At 34.9% G+C, this 13,099-nt stretch overlaps 1 protein-coding gene across 14 annotated transcripts in view; it reads left to right on the top strand.

Moving 5' to 3' along the window:
* The window catches only part of NKTR (natural killer cell triggering receptor), a 52,218-nt gene that overhangs the window by 11,243 nt on the left and 27,876 nt on the right, over positions 1 to 13,099 (top strand). For 5 of the 14 annotated variants that reach the window (XM_082412738.1, XM_082412731.1, XM_082412737.1 and 2 more), the window contains exons 3-6: positions 6,886 to 6,960; positions 7,522 to 7,629; positions 8,140 to 8,184; positions 9,953 to 10,040. In XM_082412738.1, coding sequence (XP_082268864.1) covers positions 6,886 to 6,960; positions 7,522 to 7,629; positions 8,140 to 8,184; positions 9,953 to 10,040 — 316 coding nt within the window. The other 9 variants (XM_082412735.1, XM_082412736.1, XM_082412734.1 and 6 more) reach the window with 8 other exon arrangements.

The raw sequence follows: 13,099 nt of genomic DNA, 5'->3' as shown, positions 1-13,099 counted from the left end.
CACGCGAATCTTTTAGTGTTCTGCACCAGAATCCTCCAAAATCTTGACTAGACCCAGGACCTTTTTGGTGGACCCAGCCTTAGGTTCCACTCCAAAGGGTGACTCCAGATTTATATGTCCTGTTAATGGAAGGGTATGGATTATCTCCAAATGTTTTTATTCAGTCTGTATGTTCCAAACATCACTAATTTACCAATAAGAACCTGTTTGTAACATTCATCTTGCTAATTACAAGGCCTCTGTTTGATTAGAAATAAAGATAGCAAAAGCAACATTAGAAGCCACCTCTGGAGTACGGCCTTTGATTTATCACCCCTGAAGGGTGTTTCTTTCTTAGAGGCCTAAGGTATAGTTTTAAAACTCATCTGATTACTTTATATGAGAATGTCTATGTAAGGTATTTTAAAATTAATTATAGTTGTAATATACTACATTATAGTAGTATAATGGTGTAGACCTTTTGTTTTCAAACCGCGAGATGGTGTCATGAGGCCAGGAGGAGTCAAACCCCCATTTTTTTCACTCCCATTCTGTTTGTATCCAGTAGGGTTTTCCAAAGGCTGCATGGCATATGATGACACAACAGATTGAATGCAGAAGCAGATAGGAAAATCTAACTATCTTCTATTACACTAGACATTAATGAGATTTGCAAAAATGTAAAACAATGACACTCATTAAATTTTTTGTTCATATTTGAAAATGTAAATTATTTAAAATAACCCATATTAAAAAGTCTTTAAGGTTCTCAGGAATTGTTTAGAGTATAGAGAGATTCTGAGACCAAAAAGTTTGAGAACTGCTCTTATAGACACATGCTTTCATAGAACTCAAGCATTGGGCTTTATCTGCAGATGTTTTAAACTTTTTGTTTGGATATAATTTCACATTTATAAGAAGTTGAAAAATAAAAATAGGAGAAAGAATGCCTATCTATTCTTTACCCAGATTCACCTATTTACATTTTATACCATTTGCTTTATTAATCTCTCTCTTTCTCTCTCTCTACACACACAATTTTTTCTGAACCATTTGCGGTTCACCCACATCATGGCTCTTTACTCCTAAATACTTGTGTATATTTGTTAAGAATAGGGATATTCATTAAAAGAGTCTTAAGAAACATTAAAAAAATTTTTAAGAAAGAAAAGAATAGGGATATTCTCCTACATAACTACAATGCAGTTACCAACTTCATAAATTTACATTGATATAATACTTTAATCTACTGTCTCTGTATTCCATTTTTGTCAGTTAGCCTAAAAAGTCAATTATAACATTTTTTCCCCTCCAATACAAAATCCAGTCTGGCATCAGATATATTACATTCAGCTGTCATGTCTCTTTATCCTTCTTTTTCATAGCCTTTTTTTTTTGGTCTCTATGACATTGACATTTTAGAGGAATACAGCTCCTTCCCTTTTTATTTTTTAAAATTTATTTATTTATTTACTTTTGGCTGCATTGGGTCTTTGTTGCTGCAGGCGGGCTTTCTCTAGTTGCATCGAACGGGGGCTACTCTTCGTTGCAGTGTGCGGGCTTCTCATTGTGGTGGCTTCTTTTGTTGCGGAGCACAGGCTTGGGGCGTGCGGGCTTCAGTAGTTGTGGCTCACGGGCTCTAGAGCACAGCCTCAGCAGTTGTGGCGCACGGGCTTAGTTGCTCCGCGGCAGGTGGGATCTTCCCGGACCAGGGATTGAATCCGTGTTCCCTGCATTGGCAGGCGGATTCTTAACCACTGCGCCACCAGGGAAGTCCCCCCCCTTCCCTTTTTAAATAGAACATTACTTACTTTGTATTTGTCAGAGGCTTAAAGTTGGTTTTCCAAAGTGATAACCAAAGTGTTTCTTTAAAGGAATGCTTCACTTTAGAATTTTGCTTTATGTGGGCCTCAGAGCAATATTATAAAACCCTGGCAAGTTATCAAAATAGATAAAATGGGGATATCATTGAAATGGGTGTTTTAACTTTACTGCTCAAGGTTCATGTGAATTGAAGAAACTGAACAAAAAATGTATTCTTAGTAGGGCTTCCCTGGTGGTGCAGTGGTTAAGAATCCGCCTGCCAATGCAGGGGACATGGGTTCAAACCCTGGTCCAGGAAGATCCCACATGCCGCAGAGCAACTAAGCCCGTGTGCCACAACTGCTGAGCCTGCGCTCTAGAGCCCGCGAGCCACAACTACTGAAGCCCACGCACCTAGAGCCCATGCTCTGCAACAAGAGAAGCCACCGCAATGAGAAGCCCGCGCACCGCAACAAAGGGTAACCCCTGCTCGCTGCAACTAGAGAAAGCCCACACGCAGCAACAAAGACCCAATGCAGCCAAAAATAAATAAATAAATTTATTTTTTTAAAAAATGTATTCTTAGTAAACATTGTAAAGTATTTGGAACTGAAACCGAGAAATAAGTTTTAAGTAAAGAGGAAGACAAATGTTTGAGTACTGCTTATGACCTTGGGCAAGCCACTTGACCTCTTTGTAAATGGAAATACTATAGAGTTTTGTTATTGTGGTTCTAAAGATAGCAGTACAGTGAAATTTGCTTGTATTCAAAATTACCCTTTAAACTTTAGACTCACACTCAAGATAGCTTATACCTTGAGATAGAACGAGCATATGAGATCTGATTTGTGCTGAGGGAACAGGAGAAATGAATCTCCCATCTCAAGCACACGCTGGGTCATAAGCTCATGAATACAGTGACTGGATGCAGTGGTCTGCACTATTTAAATGATTTCTCCCCTTTTTATACACTCATAAATTAATAGGACTTCAGTGCAATAGTGCCTGCATAATAAGGTTCTTGGAAAGTAAATAATACAACCACCTGTCTTACAGATTGTGTTTTTGTAAAATGAATTTATTCTAATGGATAGATTAATTAAGGAGCAATACCGTTTGTGTTGTGACACAATTAGATAACAAGGTGGGGAACTAGTGACGTGGAAGAGAAGAACTGTGAACAGCACTGCTATTCTGAGTTATTCTTGTTGTCCTAATAGTAATTTGAAAGACCACAAGAAGGGTTATGCTAATGACAGTGCTGAGAAAGGCCAGAGTGAGGTGTGATCAATTGTAGGATTTCCTCAATGATGTTTAAGTTTTATAACATGTTCTTATAACTAAAAACATGCCTTTATTATTGATACTCTTAAGGAAAACAGTCATTTTTACTATGACCTGAAATTCCCTTGTCCCCAACCCCTATTGTCCCATGGAAACAGTTGTCTTTATATGTGATATTTTGGATAATGCAATGTTTCTTTCAGTTCTCTCGTTATTGCAGAGCTGCCTGTATTTGTAAAGAACCTAACACAGTATCTGACGTACTTTTTTTAAAGTTGCTTTAATTAGTGCACATGCATGAGCATGAGCTCGAGCACTGAGCTCATGTTCAATTTTAGGGAAAAGTCTTGTTTCCATTTCTGTAAGCAAGAGTGTGCTCCCCACCCCTTTTTCTCCTTATTTTTTTAGAAGTAGGGCCCAGAGAATCCCAGTAATAACACCAGGCCTGGTTGAAAGGCCATGAAGGCAAATTCATGTGGATTTTTATGGGGACTTTGAGAGAAGAAAGTTCACTTCTTAGCACTGTCCTTTTCCTTTTCTTTCTTTGCCTCAAAATGCCAAGTGAAATATACAAAGATTTTTCCTTTTCTACCTTTAACATAAGATGGCTGTTCCTTTTCTAATTCTCACCTCCTACCCCTGTTTGAGTCCCTGTGCTTTTCTGTTATTTTTCTACCTTTGTTGGTATTCATCTGTCAGTGTTGTTGCAAAGGAAATTCTGACATTGGTGGATGAACTAGCTGTTCAGTATGATATTTTACAGTTCTGATATGTACATCATTTACTTTAGAGCCTTTAGCAGTGTTTTTAACCTTGTACCATGGTATTGAGCCCAAAACAGTTTGGTTTTGTTCAGTTTTTTTCTTTTGCTCTTAAAAACACAATGCCATGGAAAAGACAAAACCTCTGCTCTAACCCCTGCCCCATGAGAATGAGAGGTCAATAGAAATTTCTTTTCTTCATCAGGTTAGAGGGTAAGATATTAGAGGTGAGCATTTTTTTAAAAATCATTGTAGTTAGATATCCCTCTCTGAATATTAGACCTGGAAATATAATCACATTTAACTGTTTTCATATGTATTGTACCACTAGAGTGTTCATAACTACTAATCATCTGTAAAGGAGAAACTAAAAATATTTGAAACTTTCATCAGTTTTCACTTGGATGCATTAAAGATTTTTTTAAAAAACCCTTGAGGGACTTCCCTGGTGGCGCAGTGGATAAGACTCCGTGCTCCCAATGCGGGGGGCCCGGGATCAATCCCTGGTCAGGGAACTAGATCCCACATGCAACTAAGAGTTCACATGCCGCAATTAAGGAGCCCACGTGCTGCAACTAAGGAGCCCGCCTGCTGCAACTAAGACCCGGTGCAACCAAATAATAAATAAATTAGTTTTTTAAAAAAAGCAAAAAAACCCCTTGATATTGAAGTTACTTCCTAAAAGAAAAGGCGAAGTTTCAGTTTTGATTATATCTTTTATTCTGAAAATTAACTACCTTAAAGGGATTCCAAAGATCTAAGTATGTTCTAGTTTGCAAAGCTAGATGATTTTGAACTTGACACCCACCTAGCCAGCCATTTCTTATGGATTTATGAAGAGTGATGGAAATACTTTTATCACACTGGTAAAATAGTTCCATGTAAATACAAAGAGTAGTATTTAATATTACTGATATTACATGCAATTTTTAAAATTCTGAAATGATTTTAGATACATTGCTGTCCTCCTTTTTACTTTCTTTTCTTACCTTTTTCTTCATTCCTTTAGATATCAAGATCAGCTAGAAGGTTTTGAAATTGCTTTAAAATTTGGTTCCAGCACTCCATTTGGCACTGTTGACTTGGGAAAGTGTCCTTATATGATTCCATCTCCCACTTTTTATCCTTTAAGGCTGTCTCTTATGCAGTAGCTTTGTTTTGTCCTCAGAGGAACTGACTGACATGGCCAGGAATAAATTAAAATCATAGTGATACACAGTAAATCATTCTGTGTCTGTACTGCAAATGACTTATGCTTGGTCCACAGTTAATTTTGATTTATTCCACAAGTCTCCTTGAGTATATCCAAATGTTCATAATGGAAAAGATTTTGTAGAATAAAGGGAAAGGGAACTCAAGAAAGTGATTATAAATCAAAATTCCATTTCTTATTTTATTGAGACACTTTCAGGAGGTATGCAAAGTCAAAACCATTTTTAGAATAATGTAATTTGCCTCTTGCACTCTCATTCACAAGTCGAGTTTTCCAGAGATTACACAATATGTGATGATGTCACCACTCTGACAGCTGATGGAATGTGTGCTTGTGTATTCTTGTTTTTTGAAAGTTTCTGAGTTTTAATTTATAATACAGTGAATAGCAATAAATATAACCACATTTTAAAAGCTTAATCATTTTTAAGAGTTTAAAGGAGGGACTTCCCCGGTGGTGCAATGGTTAAGAATCCACCTGCCAATGCAGGGAACACAGGTTCGATCCCTGGTCCAGGAAATTCCCACATGCCGCGGAGCAACTAAACCCGTGTGCCACAACTACTGAGCCCGCGTGCTGCAACTACTGAAACCCATGTGCCTAAAGCCTGTGCTCCACAACAAGCGAAGCCACCACAGTGAGAAGCCCGTGTGCTGCAACGAAGCGTAGCCCCTGCTCGCCGCAACTAGAGAAAGCCCATGCGCAGCAACGAAGACCCAATGCAGCCAAAAAGATAAAAATAAGAAAAATAAAAAATAAAATTAAATAAACTAAAAAAATTAAAAGTTTTAAAAAAGAAAGAAAGAAAAAATAGTATAAAGGAGTCTTGAGACCAAAAGGTTTGTGAAACACTTCTCTATTGGCATAGTTAAATCGAATTTTCAGACTTGCTCCTTCTCATTTCCTGTTTATTGTAGGGTTGTTTGTTTGTTGGTTAGTTTTTAGGAACCATACCTATTCTCTTTCTACTCTCTCAGGAATAGAATGTGAGTTTTAGTTGTGAGTGGCAGTTCAGGAAGTTGTCTGTAAACAGTTTTTTCATAAAGGTAAAAAGCTGATGTAGAGGACAGAACTTTCTTCTAACAGTACTGGCCAGAATGACTATCTTATGATATGCTGTTCTCATCACTGGAGGGGTTCAAGCATAAATCAGACAACTATTACCAAGAGTATTTTTTTTTCCTTGGCTGTGTTGGGTCTTAGTTGTGGCACTCGGGATCTTCGTTGAGGCACGTGGGATCTTTCGTTGCGGCGCACAGTGTCTTCATTGCAGCTCTCGGGCTTCTCTCTAGTTACCGCGGGCAGGTTTTTTCTCTCTAGTTGTGGTGTGCGGGCTCCAGAGTCCATGGGCTCTGTAGTTTGCGGCACGCGGGCTCTCTGGTTGAGGTGCGCGAGCTCAGTAGTTGTAGCGCGCGGGCTTAGTTGCCCTACGGCATGTGGGATCTTAGTTCCCAGGGATCGAACCCACGTCCCCTGCATTGGAAGGCGGATTCTTTACCACTGGACCACCAGGGAAGTCCTTCGAGAGTATTTTTAAAGAAGATTAATAGTTCAGGTAGGAGATACACTATAAGGAATCTAATAATATAAGGTCCCTTTAAAAGACACTTAAAGTCCTACAGTTTTAGGGCTGAAATCAGTTTGGTTGCATGTGAATCCTAATGCTAATAGAGTGGGGTTCTTGTTAGTTGGTATTGCCTAGTTAAATTCTTTCCTGTTGAATCTCTTAAAAAATTAAAATGAATTACAAAAATGGGCTCTTTGATTTGTTAATTCTATTTCTCTCATATAAAATATGATATATTTAATCAACTTGCTTACCTTTTTTTATGTGTTTTATTTCAGTTGGTCGCATTATGTTTCAGCTCTTTTCAGATATATGTCCAAAAACTTGCAAAAACTTCCTTTGCCTATGCTCAGGTAAATGAATTATTAAATTATTTCCAATGAGAAGTCCTGGCTTACAGTTTTACCTTGCTTAACAGAGTAGATATTTTCCTTAAAAAGTAATGATCTGTGAAATGAGTTCAGCAAATAAAAAATATTATTTTCACTGATATGATGTTAGGGAAGCATTTCTTAAACGGAAGAGAGGAGAAAGAAATGGTCTCAGAAATGAAAAAGGAAGTACCACCATATGTAATGAAATCTTTATCCATTGTAGTTTATAAAATAATAGTATATTCAAAACTGACTTATTTTGGTAGAATTTTACAGATTTTAGTACTTTGAACAAATTTAGCATTCCAGATTTCACAAGAAATTTAAGATTAGAAAATAGAGAAGCAGAACATAATGAGATTGTTCTTTGTTACATGTAATAGGATTTATATTTTTAAAAAGTAGAAAAAATAGGAAAAACATTTATGTTACTTATCTCTTACAGTGCCCAGCGCGAGGGATTTGACAAAGGATTAATTGGATGGTGCTTTCCATGGAAGGATATGTTTGTAGCTAAACTTCATTTCTTTTTTTTTCCAGGGGAGAAAGGCCTTGGGAAAACAACTGGGAAGAAGTTATGTTATAAAGGTTCTACATTCCATCGTGTGGTTAAAAACTTTATGATTCAGGGTGGGGACTTCAGTGAAGGTAGAGCTAAAAGTTATGCTCTTAATAACTCTATCAGTTTCTAAAGCATCTCATTATTACTTTTAATTGTAAATATAGTGTCACAGTATGATGTAAATATTAGGTGGTCAGTGAATAGTTGTTGGATGAATGAATGCTGTAGGCCAAGAATGTATAAAAAGCAAAATACTAAGACTTTTTTTTGTTTGTTTTTATGCAGTTTTAATACAGTTACTTGGTGAATACCCTACAGTGAATGCCAAAGTACTGTTCAATTGTTTTTATTCTTTTAGAATTTTGTTGGTGTGATTGCTGTTTGAAATAAGTGGGTTATGGAGAGAATTTTTAAAATAGTTTTTATTATAATGGGATTGGATTTATAGTTTAAAACTGAGGTTAATTGAGGAGTCTTAGAATTTTTATCATCTGCAGTAATTACTCCTTCAGCAAACTGAAACCATAAAAAGTAATTTATATGTATTAGTATATTTTTAGTTTTCATTATTGTTTAATGTAGCTCATTATTTTCAGGTAATGGAAAAGGTGGAGAATCAATTTATGGTGGATATTTTAAAGGTAAGGCTTAATATTTTATGGTCTTTTGTCTCAGTTCTGATGATATTAAAGCAAGTTTGATCATGTACTTTTAATGAGAAGAGGTTTACTTATAGTTCACTTTTTGCATGAAACTAATGCTGCATGAAAATACTTTATTTGCATGAACTTGGGGATAAATTACATTGTAATATATAACTTAATTGACAAGATTAATTAAGGCTAACTTTATGGTTAAACATGACTTTCAGCATGGAGGTTAGGCAACTATATACATGAAAACTCCTATCTTCCTGCCTAAAACTGTCAACATATTCTTTTGTTTATAGAGAATGTGGTCTTTTGCAAAATGAAAAGGTAAGAGAACGAAGCTCAGTAACACAAACTCCAACTCTGTTCCCTTGCACCCTTCCTAATAAATTTATGGATAGTCTGGGTCAGGTTGTGACTGGATTTCTTATATTGCTTGAAGACTTGGAAAATTCTGTATACTGTTTCATACATGCATCTGTATCTTCTTTTCTTTTCCCAATGGGTTATTATTTCCACATCAGGGAAAAGAATCTAGTTAATGTTTATTTTCTCTAAACCAAGCAATTTCTTTGAATAAAATTTGGTATTTCTTCCTTTCTCAAAGGTTTGTATGTTTTCTTTTGTATACTAGAGCTATATGATTGTGTTTTTTTCCTACAGTAGTATTTGCATAAATCTAACTATTGCACTTGCCCCAAAAAGCCTTAGAAAAGTCAGTTGCAGAAATTTATAATGGGATCCAATATTACTAGGTTTTAATGCCATGATAGCTTCAGTGTTATAATAGTCTTTTATATTTCTTTTGGGGGAAAATGGATTACTACTTTTTCAGAAGCCTGTTCCCAAGGTAATCTTTTTTTTTAAAGTTTTCTATGTTTCTGTTTGTTTTAAAGAAAGATTTGTTTGTATGAGTGTTAAAAGGAAATTTAAATTAGTTTTCAGGATATTTCTGCTGGAATTAAATCCATCTCTAAGTGATCTTTATGACAGAGTTTTTCCTTTGAACTAGTAGGAAACAGCTCTTTAGCTGGTTCTGTTAGCATGTAACAATTTGAAACTAATGCTGTAGGCCACTGTAATGTGGTTGTTCCCTGTGGCAGATATTTGTATATCTAAAAATTGTATTTTGCCATTTAAATTTTTGTATTTACAGGACTTGCTTCCTTAGATAATATTTGATCCTATTGATTAGAAAGAATCTACATAACTTAATTTAATTTAGGCATGTCCCTACAACTTAACTTACTGTAATATTTTGGTTTTTGGTTTCATAGTCTAGCATCAATTGAATTGAGTAATAAATTTACCATATAGAAATTAAGCACGTAAGAGGATTATTAAACTTCCATGTATAGTGCATTATGCAGGTTAATTGGAAATTTGGAGGAAATGAGCTTTACTGTAAAGATTTTTCTAAAATTTTGTTGCTAGTTTTCCCTGAAAGTTAATAGTTTAAACATCATTTAGCCAAAATATGTTACTACTAAAAGTGACTGTTCTAAGGCTGTTTGTATAAAAGTATTAAATATATGTTCTTTTTCTCAAGGCTAAGTAGTAAATAAGTAGAGTTTTTGTTTTTGTTTTATGCTTTTGTTATTTGATTAGTTAAAAGAATTTTTTTCAAAGTATTCAGTCAAGTATCTGTACTGACCAGAAGAGGAATTTCATCCTTTGCTTTCTATTTATTACTTTGAACATTGCCCTTTAAAAGTGACTTATAATTGTAGACTGACAAATTTGTGTTTTCTTCAAACAGATGAAAACTTTATTCTCAAACATGACAGAGCGTTCCTTTTGTCAATGGCAAATCGAGGGAAACATACCAATGGTTCCCAGTTTTTCATGTGAGTAGGCATAATTCAGAGATGAGCTTTTTCTAAACAGAGAAGCGCTGTTCATGAGAAAGATGGTATCGTTAAACCAAGTTTAATGCTAGATTCTGTCTTGGGTTTTATTATGTTATAGTAATTGGTAAGCTCTAACAGCCACAGTGGTAAGCGTATATCCTGGATTTGAAGAATGGTACTTAAAAGGCGTAACTTAAAAGATGTAAATTATTTTCAAAATATATTGTCATCTTAAGAAAAGAAATTGGCTTTGACTCTTAACAAATTTGGGGGCTCAGATTACCAAATCTGGATTGGAACATAAACCCTTGATGAACATTTAAAACTTGTCCATGACTAGGACTGGATGTGCCCTTGGCATGGAAAGCAGTTGGTTTGAGTAAACCACAGTATGGTTGCTTTTTCTCTAACTGTTGTTCTTTGAACCAGTTTGAGAGAGGTGCCATTGTTTTCTGACATTGTATAGAGATAAATGATTTGGTGTTAAGCCAGCATTGTTAACAATCTTAAACTTTGTGAGATCTCTATGCGTAATTGAATTAACCCAATGTTGCTATCATTTCCACCAAAGTTTATGATATTATCACTTAGAAAACTTCAGAATGCTGAATTTGATGTTTAAAAAACAAACACCTTTACGTGTATGTGTATACACAACCAAAACCTTACTTATTTCTCATCTGAAAGACTTTTGGCATACTTTTAGTTATATTCTTATCTAAAGCTACTCCAAAACCTATTTTTATTATAATCCCATGATATAAGATATGAAAGATAATTGGCTAGCATGGAGTTTAATGCTTTTGATTGGAAGTAAATCTCTGCAGTTATGCTATGTATATTGGAGAAATATTTTTCCATGGTTTACCAGAAAAAAATTTTGTCATCTTTCTGAATGGATGAGTATGAATGGCGCTTCCCTGTCTTTAAAGGAGTAAATTATTCATATAAAATAAATCTCACACTTTAAGTTTGTGTGAAAAATAGATTCCAACATGATCTGATAAAGTTCAGATAAGGGGCATTCTGTTCCTAAGAATGTCCTAAAAATGGAAAGCTGGTAGAAGATGATAATGCTTGGAGTTGTGCAGGAAAAAAGGAAGGCCTAAAACACTTATTCCTCTGTCTCGTTTTGATCCCATAGAGTATTAGTTATTACACTACTTTACTAGAGTATTTTTCAATTCTTAACCTCCTTGAGGGCCAAAAAAAAGTAGGGGGAAATATTTTGAAAAACTTGTTGTAGAAGCTGTTTACTCTTTGATTGAGGTTTCCCATTTCCATTTTTAAGCTTATCTGAACTGTGTACATGATAAACTAATGATTCATTGGTCAAAAAGCTACCATCTGAGGGCTCTAAAGTTTCTTTTAGATTTCCTTTTTTATATCAGTACATTTAAATTTTTATTTATCAGGTAGCAGCAGCTTCTTCCCATTGTTATATACTAATTAGCTTATTTAGAAAACGTTAGAGTTAAAACCCGTGCACCTACATACATTAGTTAAAATCCAGTATATGAGATTCTCTCTTCAGAAAATTTAGAATATCTTGTTTTTTTGTTATTTAGTACTTGCTTAAGTCTTTTCTAGAAATGTTTAGTATCAAATAAAATTAAAGCCATGTCTGTTTTCTATGTAGCTTAATTTTACATTAGACTATTTTTTGACACGGAATACCAAATTAAAATTTTAACACCTGTAAATTAGTATTAAATTTTTTAACCTTGTTTTCATATTAACTGATTGTAGATGGCACTAAAATCACTGTGAATTTGTGATTGAAAGAAAATTTTCTACTTTTAGTTTGAAATTTACTTCTGGAAATGAATTTTCAGTTAAAAGCAATCTTGGAAGTAAACATTTTTGCACTCACAAAAAATCCTTCTCTCTCTCTTTTTTTTTTTGAGAAGTTTTTATGTGTGTGCTTTTTTTAATGTGAGCTAAAAGTACCAATTCCTCAGGGGTTGCAGGATAAAATAAAACTAATGTTCACTTTGCTAAACAAAATGTTTCTTTGCTTTTATAGAAGGGATAGGTAAAATGGAGATGGTGGCCCATGAAAGAAATATCTTTGAAAGTCTATGTCTTACAAGCCCAAATCCTTTTGGAATTGGAAGTAGTAAAAAAGTATAATGTACTATCTTCAAATTGTATAGATGACCACAGATAATCAATCGCTCTGCAAGTTGAGGTTCTGAGGGTTGATGGTCACTGAGCTGTCTGATGGCTTCCCAGGGGTGGCTCCTGCGTTTCACCCTCCTCCCACAGCTCTTCCTGTGGCACCTTGAGCAGCAGTTCTGCAGCCTGAAAAGGAAAGGATAGTGTGAGAATGGATCATAAAATGCCAAGAACTGCCTTTATAGTTCCAGTTTTATAGGCTTAATAAGGACTTTTAACATATCCTTGCAAAATTGTATTTGTAGTTTATGTTATAAATCTGTTACCTTGTAATTCTAAGGAGTAAATTTGATGCAGTTAGTGTGGGTACTTGAACAAAATGTTCCTCAAGAATTCTTGAGCAATAACTATTGTGCTCAAGAATAACTATTGTCTTCATTACTTAAAACATTTAAAACCTCCCCTTCCTAAGGCATATACATCATCTTATTAAACATATTTTTGTATATATTGCTTTCTTTGGGTGGAAAAATTATATGTGTGATAAAAACCAGATAATCTTCTATAAAGCTATTTGTAATTTTTGCAGTAACTACTTATATCTACTACTATATTAGTCATAGTGATTTTGCTTTTAGGGGCCTAAATAGAAGAAAACTAACTGTTTTTGGAATAGTACTTCTCAGGAAACGTGAAAGGAGTGATATATGGCACTATCCCCATGAATCACTGAGGAAGTAATGGTTTGTTCATGCTGAGCTATTTTTGAAGGAATTCAAAGAACTGGGACCAGAGTAGTAACCAGGTTAACTGGGTCCTTTTTATTATTATTTATTTTTTAGGCCGAAGACTAGGAAGAAGCCACAGTAAAAGCTATAGGATTATAAAGTCTTAGACTAGGAAAGAATTTAGAGATCCTTTGTTCTATAGATAATGGT

The sequence above is a fragment of the Balaenoptera physalus genome, assembly GCF_965194825.1.
Source record: "Balaenoptera physalus genome assembly, chromosome: 11".
NCBI lineage: Eukaryota > Metazoa > Chordata > Mammalia > Artiodactyla > Balaenopteridae > Balaenoptera > Balaenoptera physalus.
Note: the sequence above shows the minus strand (reverse complement) of the source record. Positions and strands in the feature narration are given on the sequence as shown.